General features: G+C 46.7%; 1 protein-coding gene across 9 annotated transcripts in view; it reads right to left on the reverse strand.

Moving 5' to 3' along the window:
* The window catches only part of PTPRN (protein tyrosine phosphatase receptor type N), a 377,719-nt gene that overhangs the window by 37,240 nt on the left and 327,107 nt on the right, over positions 1-13,372 (reverse strand). For all 9 annotated transcript variants that reach the window (XM_086954395.1, XM_086954390.1, XM_086954393.1 and 6 more), the window contains 2 exons: positions 10,532-10,651; positions 8,014-8,180 (listed from right to left, as the gene is read on the reverse strand). In XM_086954395.1, the coding sequence (XP_086810521.1) occupies positions 8,014-8,180; positions 10,532-10,651 (287 nt within the window). The remainder of the gene's footprint in view (positions 1-8,013; positions 8,181-10,531; positions 10,652-13,372) is intronic.

Consider the following 13,372-nt stretch of genomic DNA (forward strand, 5'->3'; position numbering starts at 1 on the left):
ATTCAGCCTAAATACCCATTTCATGGGCCTCTTATTGAATGTTATTAAAGATAACACACCACTCTCACCTTCACACACTTTTGCTGATATGAAAATGTATTTACTGTTTGAATTACATATATATAAAAAATTGCTAAACTGTCAAATTGTAATGAAAAAAAAAGTTAAACAACCACCTTTTGTGTCATAACAGTTCTAAATGCAATATGCGTTTCTACATTAATCTAGGTTTACCCAAGAACATAATGACGAGAATCAATGGAAACATTTGAAGATTACACCACAGCGAAGAAAAGAAATGAAATGGCTGTTCAGCAAGAGCAGGGATGAAACCTCCAAACCGAGGAATGAATACAGCGAACACAGCACAGCGGGGGACGCAGCCAACATAGAGACTCCGTGTAATACAGGCGCGACCACGCCCAGCACAGATACCTTAACTCGATAAAGCGACCTCTACAAAAACCAAAACGAAGCCAATGACAGGCAAAGCAAACCAATAGATGCAAATCAGTGCAAGCAAAGGAGCTATTATTGCCAAATTACAGGTTAATCCAACTGCCAAAGCCTGTCAAACCCAGCAACCTAGGGCTCACCCGTGGCAAAATAGCCAAAAAAAGTGACAGGACAGGCGTATCTTGTTTATGTGCAGAGTATCCTCAGTGGTCATAAACTTACTATTAACTCCTAGTTTGTGAATATAAAAAACAACGTAAACGTGCACCTTTGTGAATCAGGCCCTGGGAGCAAGGGTGACCCCAAGGGCCAGGCTGCAGAGGGGAAAGATGCGATGAAGACGAGGAAGCTCAGGCGCAGGAGTAAATCAGAGGATAAATACTGAGAGAAGGAGGTCAAAATCAACCTAAAGGCCTGGTTTAGAGGCCGACAGATGCCAACCGTTCACCCCGGTGTGTGCCACCCGAATAGATCTACCCATGGATTTTGACACATTCTTAGATTTACCTAGGGGGTAGGCCTGGTACGCTTCCCGAGGTGAGGCATAACGAGGATAAATATCTTTATTTCTCCTCGTTTTTATATCAAACCCCGCAGCACAGATAGAAAGAGGAAAACGCCTCTAAGGATTGTTTTGTGCAGGAAGGTGTCTCTTCCTGCACAAAAACAGTCCTGCTTACAACAGAGGCACCCTGGGACCATAACGCAACAGTGCCTGTGTTGCCGTTAGACAGCCAAAGTGCGTTAGCACCAGTAAAGGACATCAATGCATCATATAATGTTAAATGTGACGCATTCCTGCCCTAGCCTCTTCACGCAGCATGGTTTCTTGCTGTGTTGCGCTGCGTGAAAGATTGATTAATCCGCCCCTTAGTGTGGAGCACTAGCCGAGCACTGGTGACAGGACACAACGGCAGCACCATTTTAAAAAGTGAAATACAGACAATCAACTGAGGAAACATACAATACGCATTCATGTTTCATGAACAGACAAGGGGCAGCCACCCTCACACTAACATGATGTGCTCTGCTGTACATCTTAGAGATACTCCAGAAAAGAGTTTATGAAGACATGCAGCAGAACATTCATATTTAACACCTGCACTGGTGAATCCAGAGAGAGTTGGGAATAGAACACAGAGTGTTCACTGTTGGGGTTTTCCCTGACACCAAACAGAGCAAAGACAGTAGTTGGAAAAGTCAAAAGAAATCAAGATCAATCACATGCTCTGCAGAGTGAAGTTGTCAGAATGATGCACTTATCACAGGAACACTCTCAACCACAGATCACCAGCTCTGTCTCCTAGGATTTAAACTCCAGTTCACTTTAATACATTCAGGGATTATTCTAATTTTTCTTCACAAGATACAGCTTTCTTCATATTATTTCTGACCCAACAACTGCTCCCTAACTTATGAGCATTATAATTCATCCTACCAAGTCGTGAGTAGTAACGTTACACTCATAAATCCTGTCACAGGAGGCTCCGCCCTCTAACGCGAGGGAGTGGAAACAAGCAAATGTGTAAACTTAGGTGATGCTATATTTGGAATAATGACATGACCATTCAGGGCATCTTTCTGCTGGGGACATGAAAACCCCAATAACTTACCCTTACTGCTGCAACCATAGGACCCAGAATGGTCCTGTGTAACCCTGTTTTCCTCAGCAGCTTACTGCTAGAGTGTTTGGCACCCCAGCTGTTCACTGTAGAGCTCTGGTCACCCCAGCTGTGTTCCTCCGGGGCCCGGTCACTCACATATTTGACCATCTGTGTTTTGGAGTGCACCCGTCCATGGTTCATCGTGGTACAGGACGTTGAAGAATTGGAATCCGAGTCCGGCGCGATGCTTCCGGTGTCTCTCCAGTCGCTGAAGAAGTGCTCCCATCAGGCTCCATGCAGCAGGGACACCTGTCAATGATCACTTTTGTGACTATGCAACTGGACCAAGATTACTAGCTGCAAACCACAAAAATGACACTGGCAGCTGTGGGAAGAAGAGTGAGACCAACAAGAGAGACACCAGAAGATGAGAGAGACCAAGAACCAAATATACTGGGAAGGTGTGAGCCCCCCTCAGAGTGCCATAGAAGAGAGATGGTCCCAGGCAAATACATCTGATCTGGACAAAGAGAACCGTCAGGAAGAGTTACAGGGGAGAGAGGCTCACAGGCAAATACATCTGGACAAAGAGAACCGTCAGGAAGAATTACAGGGGAGAGAGAGGTTCACAGGCAAACACATCTGGACAAAGAGAACCTTCAGGAAGAGTTACAGAGGAGAGAGGCTCTTAGGCAAACACATCTGGACAAAGAGAGCATTCAGCTTGAGTTACAGAGGAGAGAGAGAGGCTCATGTGCAAACACATCTGGACAAAGAGAGCATTCAGCTTGAGTTACTGAGGAGAGAGAGAGGCTCATGTGCAAACACATCTGGACAAAGAGAGCATTCAGCTTGAGTTACAGAGGAGAGAGAGAGGCTCACAGGCAAACACATCTGGACAAAGAGAACCTTCAGGAATAATTATAGAGGAGAGAGAGACTCATAGGCAAACACATCTGGACAAAGAGAGCCTTCGGGAAGAGTTGCAGGGGAGAGAGAGGCTCACAGGCAAACACATATGGACAAAGTGAGCCTTCAGCTTGAGTTACAGAGGAGAGAAAGGCTCACAGGCAAACACGTCTGGACAAAGAGAGCCTTCAGCTTGAGTTACAGAGGAGAGAGAGAGGCTCACAGGCAAACACATCTGGACAAAGAGAACCTTCAGGAAAAGTTACAGAGGCGAAAGAGGCTCACAGGCAAACACATCTGGACAAAGAGCACCTTCAGGAATAGTTGCAGGGGAGAGAGAGGCTCACAGGCAAACACATCCGGACAAAGAGAGTCTTGAGCTTGAGTTACAGAGGAGAGAGAGGCTCACAGGCAAATACATCTGGACAAAGAGAACCTTCAGGAAGAATTATAGAGGAGGGAGAGGCTCATAGGCAAACACATCTGGACAAACACAACCTTCAGGAAGAGTTACAGTGATGAAAGAGATTTACAGGCATATTAAAGGGACATAGAGAGCCTATGGACACATTAACAGAGACACATAAAGGCAAAGATATGTAAAAAAAAACAGACCCACGGCAGAGATATAGGGTAAAGAAAGACACGAAAACCACATGCAAATACCCTGTGAATCAGGACAAACAACTGGCAATCCCTTGAGCTAAAGAAAAGAGGACAGAATGGCTCACACAAATAAAGAGTTCCTCTGGCTGCAAATAAAAAGGAGAGAGGCACAGAGGAGACGTACAAACAAAGCTAGAGAGACAGTATAGAGAGAGCACCAGAAGACAGATAGATCCAGAGAGGAAGATAGAGCTGTGGACAAGAGAAGAGAGAGAGAGGGTAGGAATTTCAGAGCGAGAGAAGGAATCTCACAGTGTGACGTACAGAGCAGAACTACCAACAGGCAAAGACTGATTGAAAGAAATGAGAGCCGCAAAGACATTAATACAAAGATAAAATTAAAAATCTATCCATCTGTTCTAGCCGGGCTTTTATACATCTCAGTTCTCACCCTGTTATTCTGTCTTGGCAGTTTCTCACTCCTTCAAACATGCCACTAACTTAAAATTTTAAACAAAACAAAAAAACTGCAGCAGACACCTAGATTCCTCCTTTCGTGCTAAGCTCCATTTCATTTCTCGTCTCGCCAAACTTCTCACCCTGCTTCATCAAGCAGTTTACAATAACTCTCACGCCATCTGGACTCGAAGGCCAAGTGCCGTCCTGCCATGCTTGGAGATCTACCTATTCAATGGCGGGCAAGAGTATGGATTTGACCAAGTAGCCATCAAAGTATCAGTGAGGGCCTCATCGAAGAAGAACAAGGGCTAGATGTGCAAGCCCTGAGAGTAGAATTTCCATCAGAATATTAGTTTTGGTCTTGACAGAGGGGAAGTGCAAATACAGGAACTCAGCGCCCGTCGGACTACAACTGCAAATGATGCACTCTCTTCCATTGGTGGCCCAAGTAGTGAGTCCAAGCCCGTATCAGGGGAGGTATCCGAACCACGGACGTCTTGTAAATATGTACAGAAATCATTAATATAACGCCATCTGGACTCTAGGGGCCTGATTTACATGTTGGCGGTACGCATACTCCGTAGCAATGACGGCGGAGTATTCTCACCGCCAACATAACGGTCACCCGGCTGAATTTATATGCGAGCGAACCACGGTTTGGCAATGGTAGAGACTGCTCTGTCTCTGCTGTGGCCAAACATCTCCAAACGTCCAATGGGGTAAGGGTAGTCGGAGAGATGGCTATATGTCCGTCCGCCCAATTTAGATGGGTGGACATATGGCTGTTTTTTCTTTCCATCACCTCAAGGAAAAGCCAGGGGGTAGGCAGCAGTAAAAAACAAAAAATCCCCCCTTGCTATGGGAGAAAACATTTTGGGGTTTTGCTTTTAAAAATAAAAAAGTTTAGACATTTTGCTGTAGGGCTCCGCCATGTGTGACAGAGCCATAAAGTAAAATTCCATTACAATGTCAGGAACCACCTCAATGGTGGTTCCTGTCAATAGGCGAAATGTCGGTCGGGTTGAAGGACATTTCAAAATTTGGCAGGTGGGTACCCCATCAGGGTGATGGAGTAATTTGCTCTTTAGCCCTGATGGAGTACAATCTGTCTTACTAATTAAAAGAGGAAGTAATCCCAACAGTCAAGCAAGGAATATGAGAGAAGAAAAAAAGAAAAATGATTATTCTTTAAGAAGACCCCTCACTCACCAACCTAGTTGGTGAAATGCTTCATCATCGGGGGTCCGACCTGAACATCCGAATGCCACTCCGGTGTGCTTCCATGCCACGTCTCCAGAAAATCCCATGGAATTAATCCATGTGTGACGGTGAAGCACAAATCTGGTACCAACCAACCCCTCCCCCCAATTACTCAGTAGGTTCTAGGCCAGCAGGAATCAAATAGTTGGCTGCACCCTGACCATCATAGAATATTCAAGTCAGAGGGGCCCCAAGGTCTTCTGGGACTGCTGGTATGATCTTGCTGGCTATGTCCCAAAGGGCATGCATAGGGCAGATTAGCAAACAGACTGCATTGACTGGTGTTAGCTCCAGGCAGGTCAAAGACCAAAGGTTCCCAACACCTGGATTATCTTGTAAACCCTCGCTGGAGAAGTCAGAGAGAAAGTTCATCGTACTGGGTGATACCTGCACTCCTAGGCTCTATGGAGGATGATGATTAGCGAGACAGTCAGGGTCGCCAAGCGCCGTCCTGCCATGCTTGGAGATCTACATATTCAGTGGCGGGAAAGAGTATGGTTTTGACCAAGTAGCCATCAAAGTATCAGTGAGGGCCTCATCGAAGAAGAACAAGGGCTAGATGTGCAAGCCCTGAGAGTATAATTTCCATAAGAATATTAGTTTTGCTCCTGACAGAGGGGAAGTGCAAATACAGGAACTCAGCGCCCGTCGGACTACAACTGCAAATGATGCACTCTCTTCAATAGGTGGCCCAAGTGGTGAGTCCAAGCCCGTATCAGGGGAGGTATCCGACTCACGGACTTCTTGTACATCTGTACAGAAATTATTACTATAACGAGGGGAAGATCACCGTCTTTAACTCTACCATCATCATCATCTCCCTCTGGTGGAGCAGCTGTCGGTGTGACCGCCCTGGTAGAGGTTTTGATGTAGCCCAGGCTGTATGACGACGGGTTGAGGAATTTTGTAGTACGATATCGACCTATATTGAGCTGAAGTCAGTTCGCAGTTGAACATCAGAATCAGATCATATTTCTGCACTAGTGACGTCAACATTAGCATCATGAGTGGCGGTCCGGCACATGCGCAGCGTGGAGTCTGCATCTGAGCTGGCGTAGGTGCTGTACTCAGAGCATGTTCCCTGGAGTCAATACACGCATGAGAAGGCAACATGCATACCGAAGGCCCTGGCAGATTTTTGGGCCTGAAAGCACGCCTGAGGGAGTTGGAAAAGTGCTACAAATCCGCAGCATGGTCTCTATGGAGCTTCGATTTACCCTGACATCGCTGATGGCCCAGTCAACTCAGAGCTCATCAACTCAGAGCTGGGGAATTGGCTCATTCTGAGAGACCCAGAGGTGACCTGGTGATGTCCTTGTGCCTTCTTGGACACACCTGGCAGGGTGGAGTCAAGTTCCACGTTGCTTTTTTGTGTTTACTCTTGACTTTAATTTGGACTTAACGGAAAACTTCTATTGCGAGGTGGACCTTTGGAAAGCGGCCTCAGAATGAGGTTTACCTCTAGGTACCAGATCTACATAGGGTGCATAAGGGAACACTTTTCACATGACTTTGAATCGAGCTCCAAGCCCAGCCAACAGACCACCATATGCGGTATGCGGATCTGCAATAGTCATCTCTTTTCTGTAGTCACAACGTGGCCTGGAGTCATGGGACAAACCTCCCTAGCACACTGGTTTACATTTGGAAATCTTTGAAACGCCGACAAAAGTATGAGCAGAACTCTGGATGTGAAGTGAAGGCACAGAAAGAAAGGAACGGACATCAGCCCGCATGGGCATCACTTATGAGGCTCTGCGCCATCATTGCCAGGGCGGGACAGACCCGGAGCAGAGCTGCACAGTGCCACCTAGCAGCATGGAGGGGCATTGATGGAAAAGCTTCTGGAGCCAGTCTGGCAACTGGGGAATATTCTAGAGGCGAGGAATCTGCACTTATAAGGGTTGCTTAGAGTAACCTTGGTAGATTCACCGACGGGGTATGACAGTGCTCACCAGCCCTAGGATTTCATGAATGTTCATCTTTGCCTCTGAGCCTCACTTTGGGCTAAAGCCGGCTCTTACCAGTAGAATGGGTGGGATCCTGAGTCCACTGGGGAAGGGCATCTCTAGTCTGCTGGTGATGCAGCTGAACGGAGAGACGTTGCACTGGAGACCACAAACGTACCCACATAGTATGCCCTCTGCTTGAACTGCAGTCGCGCCTAAATAACCACTTTAGTAAAACATGACACAGTGCACCGAACAAAGCCAGCCATATCTGCATCGCCAATACCCAGGACACCAGCATAGCTTGAAGGCTGGTGAATAGCACATTCTCACTGACTAGCAGAGTCAGGTCTCAGGATAAGGGCGGGAAAACCTGAAACTGAAAGCATACAAACGTTACAATGAAAACGATTTCACATTTTTCTTTGTTGAGTTATTTTCTTGAAAAAATCATTCCACGTCTGAACTGAGTGGAGATGGGTTAAGATTTGTCCAAGAAAGCCAACATCTGCAGGGGGTTTCTCACCATGTTACATTAGCAGCCTTTGCAGAGTTGGCAACGCTTGGATAGTTTGAGACAAAACTCTGCAGAAGGAACCTTTGCAGATCCCGACTTCAGGTCTTCCACAGTGTACCCAGGCAGCAGTGATATACAGCAGTACCTCCTTGTGTGCTTCCCCTCTCGCTTCCAAGTATCTGAAGCACTTGCGTCTGCCTGAGTCCGGTAGGGCCACCATGGCACCTCCCACCGCTGCCTCGGAATGGCTCACCTGCGGAAGTCCAGGAGTGGTCGCGTAGTGGTCGGGATGCTCTCGGCCGGCCAGCTCAGGAAGTGGAACTGTGTGAGGGTGCGCGTCTCCTGCGACTGCACGTTCTTCAGATAGAAGCTACGCACCAGGAAGTCCTCGCACCAGATGTGCTCGGAAACCAGGTTCACCTAGAAAGAAACAGCGAGAATGTGAGGTACTCCTGTCGTGAAAGAGGGAGCAAGAGGAGGGGAAGTGTCCAGGATCCACAGTGAATGTAGAGACAAGCGGATAGATACCGAGGGAACGCAGTGCAACGAGAGGTTACTGGATCTGTAAACGGAGTTTCAAGATGTTACATTCACATGGAGGACAGTGTCACAAGGACCTACAGAAACTTAAAACAAAGGGGCAGAATTACAAGCCCATTGCGCCACTTTTGCATCACTTTTCCCATGTTAAACATGACACAAAATTGGCACAAGGGGCTTGTAAATCTGCCCCAAAGAGCTTTCGAAAGTTACACAGATGGGGACAACAGCACTGAGAATACGAAAATACACAAAGAACAAAAGGAGTACCACAGAGACAGAACTGGTCAACAAAGACTCAGATATTTATTTTAAAATGTTATAATATAGCCCACCGACGAGGGGTGTACAAGTTTTTAAAGGCCCTGAAGCCGAGGGAGAGGGCCTTTAGCAGCCGGTGTAGTCCGAGGCACAAGGGCTAAGTGTAGAATGCTGTAAATTAAGGAATGTTGGCGCTCTGGGCTTATAGCAGCCATTATAAGCCTGGAGCTTTACTGCTGCTCTGTGCCAGGTTTACGTTACTTTTGTTACACAAACCTGACGCAAAGTGTTACATTGCGATTTACTATCCAACTCAAATCAAGGTTTACGCTGGGTAATGTAATAAAGTAATGCCAAGTTGCTCTATGTTCTGCTTTGCATTACTTTTCATTAAGGGGATGCTCATTCGGTGGTACCAGGCGCTTCCAGGCAACCAACCTTGAGTTTTGATGCTCGCCCCTATCTACAAACATTCCTAGTGTGGGATTACCCGCAAACTCTTAGCCCACCTCGAGGGAGGCATACCAAGGAGACATATTTTCATTTGTCCTTGTTTTTCCTACTTTGCATACATGTTGCACTGCACAGCACACACACAAAGCAGGAAACTTGTTGGAAAGATTTTAAACTGGAAGGGTCCCTTTCCTGTACAAAAAGTATTCTTTACAGAACACACACACTCTTGAACTATTGTGCCCTGGCGCATAGCGGCCTAAAGCGCGCCCGCACAGGGAGAGAGGAAAACAGTGCTGTATGCTGGTAGAGATGGTGCTGTTCTGCTGCCTCCCTTTCACACAGCACAGCCACTTTACTTTGTCCCCTACATTTCACACTTCCAGTGGTTTGAAACAGGGCTCCACAGTAGCCCCCTCTCCTTTCCTTTATACATTGAGGTATTTGACAATGTTGATGGCTCAGCACTGAAACTGGGACACACTTTGGTGAGCCGGTCACAGATGGTTCAGTCTTACTAACCATGACTCAAGTGGGTTTGCGTTACATCTTGAAGCTTGAACAGTCTTTGCCAAGATCCACAATGTAATAAACTCAAATGTTCTGAAACTGAGTAAGACCTGATGGTCGGAGTCCAGACCAGCCAGGTGTCCGCGGACTGCTGAGGTTAGTTGGGTCCTTTTCACGAAGAAACTACTTTACTATTTCTACTCCGTCTCCTGCTTCTGAAAACTTCCCAATGACAATTAATATGTTTTCATACGGATAGCTACCTAAAGATAAACCTATCCAAAGCTAGGACTTTGTCTTTTGGTTTTTCAAACTCTGCCTTCATGGGATTGGAAGTTATGGCTCTGATTAACTATCTCTCTTTCCGCATGAGAGGCCACACAGTATTTAATAGTATAATTGTGCCCGGTATTTTAAGTATCATGAATATTTCTTTTATAGAAGAGGATTTTAATCTATACAATATATTTCTACTAAACTATATAACATCTTGAGGTCTACAGCGCCAAACGCTGCACTGAGGTCTCACAGTGCTATAGGGCATGTCTCGCTAGTTTCCCTTCCTTAAAAGCCACTGTCCTGTATTTCTAGGAGACGGCTGTTCCTCCGTGGCCAAGTCCTTGTTTGTCGTGGGTTCCACCTGGTGTTGGGAAGAACTGGTTTCCACTAGGGCTGTGGTTATTGTTTGTGACCTGGACAGCAGCTGGCCATGGCTGGTCCACGCTTGCTGTAAGTTTTAGTTTTGAGTCACTGTGCCACAAAAGCTTGCTGGATTGTGGTGAGACGTGTTCCCAGGCATGAGGCAGCTCAGCCACAACCTGTTGTTAGACTCTTGAGTCAATGCTCTGGGTGCTGTAGGGGTTCTCTGAGGGACTGGGGGCAGCAGGGTCTGCCATCCTGCTTCTGTTAATGGGGTAATGTTGATGGAAGGTGAGGCTGAGGATGGGTGAATGTGTCATGGCCATGGGTCCAGTTGATTGAGGGGATGTGAATCCTGCTGGACTTGCCTCGTATATGTGATAAAGAGAAGAGCCTTCATCAGGCCAGTATCGGTCACACTGTTTCACACCATCTTCCACCAGCGGCGTGAGCATCACGATCACGGTGCAGCCGTTCTCCCAGACCATCTGAAAAGCAACACAGAAGGTATGGTCACCTGATCTTTGAGAAGACAGGGTCACTGGGGTACTGTACAGTCTAGTTTATTACACGTTTCAGCTAAAAGCCATAACATACAAACAAACGAATTACAACCTAGCATAGAAATATAAAACTATCACAGCATGCAAAAAAAAAGGACAGAAATCTGGTGCAACCATGTTAAAGTCTTGATACAAACAGTAAAGCTTCATCGGAAACAACTCATTATAAAACTAATACATAAAAGCATTTCATAATCAATTGTGTAAGAATCCCCAGCCTGCCAGGCAGGCGCCGCAGATCACCTTTCAATAACTTCTCTTCTGAAGATATGCCGGACAGACCCCACGTAGGAGGCAACAGTGCCGACCACAGCGATGTCTATGGGGGAAGTGTAGCCCTCCACTCCCGCGGCAAAGTGTCAAGAAGGGGCTACAAACACCGCAACACAAATAACTCAACAATACATATTTATCTTTTATTTCATTTTAGCAATTTTTTCTTTGATCGTTGACAGTGAGAGGTAAAACGTATATTTGCTCTATCGAACACAAGGTGCTCCAAACAAGGGGGGCGCGGCGCAGTGAAAGTGACTATAAGTGCAGATAGTGCTATGTACAGAAATACATACATGTGGCTGATGGGGATAATAGAGTGTTAGAGAATGATGGCGTTGTGGTGGTCCTCAGGACTCTGAATATGATTCTATGTTGTGCCGGGCATCTGCAGGGTCTACGGGCCATGAGTGTCTGTTTCTGTGTCTAGCGGTCGACGCACAGCCTGACTGTCCTGGTGGGACCTTCTCGTGGCCGACGAGCAGTACTCAGGACTCTGAATCTGAGTCTTTGTTGTGCCAGGAGAACTGCAGGGCCTTCAGGCTGTGTTCGCCTGTACCTGATCTTTGTGGTTGAGGCACTGCTTGCCGGCCCTGGTTGGCATTCCCCAACGCTCCTGGACATATCCGGGAGCAGCCCTATGTGCGTGGTGTTGCAGGAGTTCAACCGATGGAACATTAAGGCTCGGAGTCGGTCTATCAGGTGGTTTTATAACAGTAGCACTATGGTCTTTCGGAGCACTCTATAGTACTTTGCAAACTTCATCCCAACATTGATTGACATCTGGAGATAATGACAGGTTGGAATTCAAGAGAACCCCTCCTGAAAGCAAAAAGTACCCCTTGTGTGCAAATTCAGTTGCACAGACAGAGCTAGAAGGCATAGATAAGTTTGAAAATCACAAAATATATGTGAGTTTACACCAACAAAGGATTACATATTTGAGACCCAGAATAAGTAATTCATATGCTACTGGTGTGGAGCGGCCTCCCTGTATGAGACTGGCCTGGATAATTGACAACATCTACATAATGACTTTTTGTGGGTGTGCACAAATGTCTCCATGACCCAGTCCAACCGCAAACATAGCCAGAGACCTGCTCCTCTCAAGGGCACAAGCGAGAAAGCATTTGTGCAAGCACAGTTATACACTATATCGAATTATGCATAAGAGAGCGGGTTTCTTGTCAATGCAATAGATTTTTTTTTTTTTAAAACCCTGCCATACACGTTTAGGAAACCCACAATTTCAAAAAGTAGTGCTAAGGGAAATGCTTGTGACTTATAAAGAATTGTAAGTCTGCATTAGAACTGGAGGGTAAACCTACAGACGCATATTTACAGCAGTCTGTGCTTCAAGGCAAAGGGACACGTCACACTGACTGCCTCTCCAATATTCTGTCGAGTCGGATATGTCCTTGCGTGTCAGACCTTATCACTGTCCCAAATGATGCAACCGTGGGGTGAACCGAAGAGACCATTGGGATGAGCCCGTAAGAACCCACCAGAATGTTGGGGTGTTTATCAAATAAGTAAATACAAGGAACAGTAACCCTAGTGGACTCTATGAATGAAGTTGAGTGGTCTCCTAGCCTTATGTGTCTGCGTACCGACACATCTGAAGAAGGTTGGGAGAACACATTTGCAAGCACTCAGGACTGACGCGAGGCCAGCGTTCACCGAGTAAGTACAGGTAGTAAGAATGGGAAGAGAGAAAGGAGGCCAGAACAGGCCCAAGACTGTGAAGGGAGCAGCAGGGAGGGAGACAGATACATCTGGAAGACCAGAGCCCTGGACCCATCACAGACAAGCGACCAAGACAGGAGCCATTGGAGCCCAAGGGCCGCAGGGGAGGGAAGGGACTTCTAGCCCCAGTCAAGTTCAAGTTCAAGTTAGGGCATTTGTATAGCGCACTACTCACCCAGAGGGTCTCAAGGCGCTTGGGGAAGGGGTACATTATTTGTCGAAAAGCCAGGTTTTAAGTTCTTTTCTGAAGGTGATGTGGTTTTGAGTAAGGCGGAGGTGGGTGGGGAGTGAGTTCCAGGTCTTGGCAGCAAGGAAGGAGAAGGATCTGCCCCCCATGGTGGATTTTCGGATGCGCGGGACTGCGGCGAGGGCTTGATTGGACGATCTTAGTTGGCGGGTGGGTTTGTGGAAGGACAGTCGAGTGTTGAGGCATTCGGGTCCTAGATTGTAGAGGGCCTTGTGTGCGTGGGTGAGAAGACGGAATGTAATTCTTTTGTTGACGGGAAGCCAGTGGAGGTCTTTTAGGTGTTCGGTGATGTGATCCAGGCGAGGGATGTCCAATATGAGTCTCGCTGATGCGTTGGAGTTTTTCTGTAATTTTGCTGTGATTCCGGTGTATAGTGTGTT

Source organism: Lissotriton vulgaris, chromosome 2_1 (genome assembly GCF_964263255.1).
Source record: "Lissotriton vulgaris chromosome 2_1, aLisVul1.2, whole genome shotgun sequence".
Lineage (NCBI taxonomy): Eukaryota > Metazoa > Chordata > Amphibia > Caudata > Salamandridae > Lissotriton > Lissotriton vulgaris.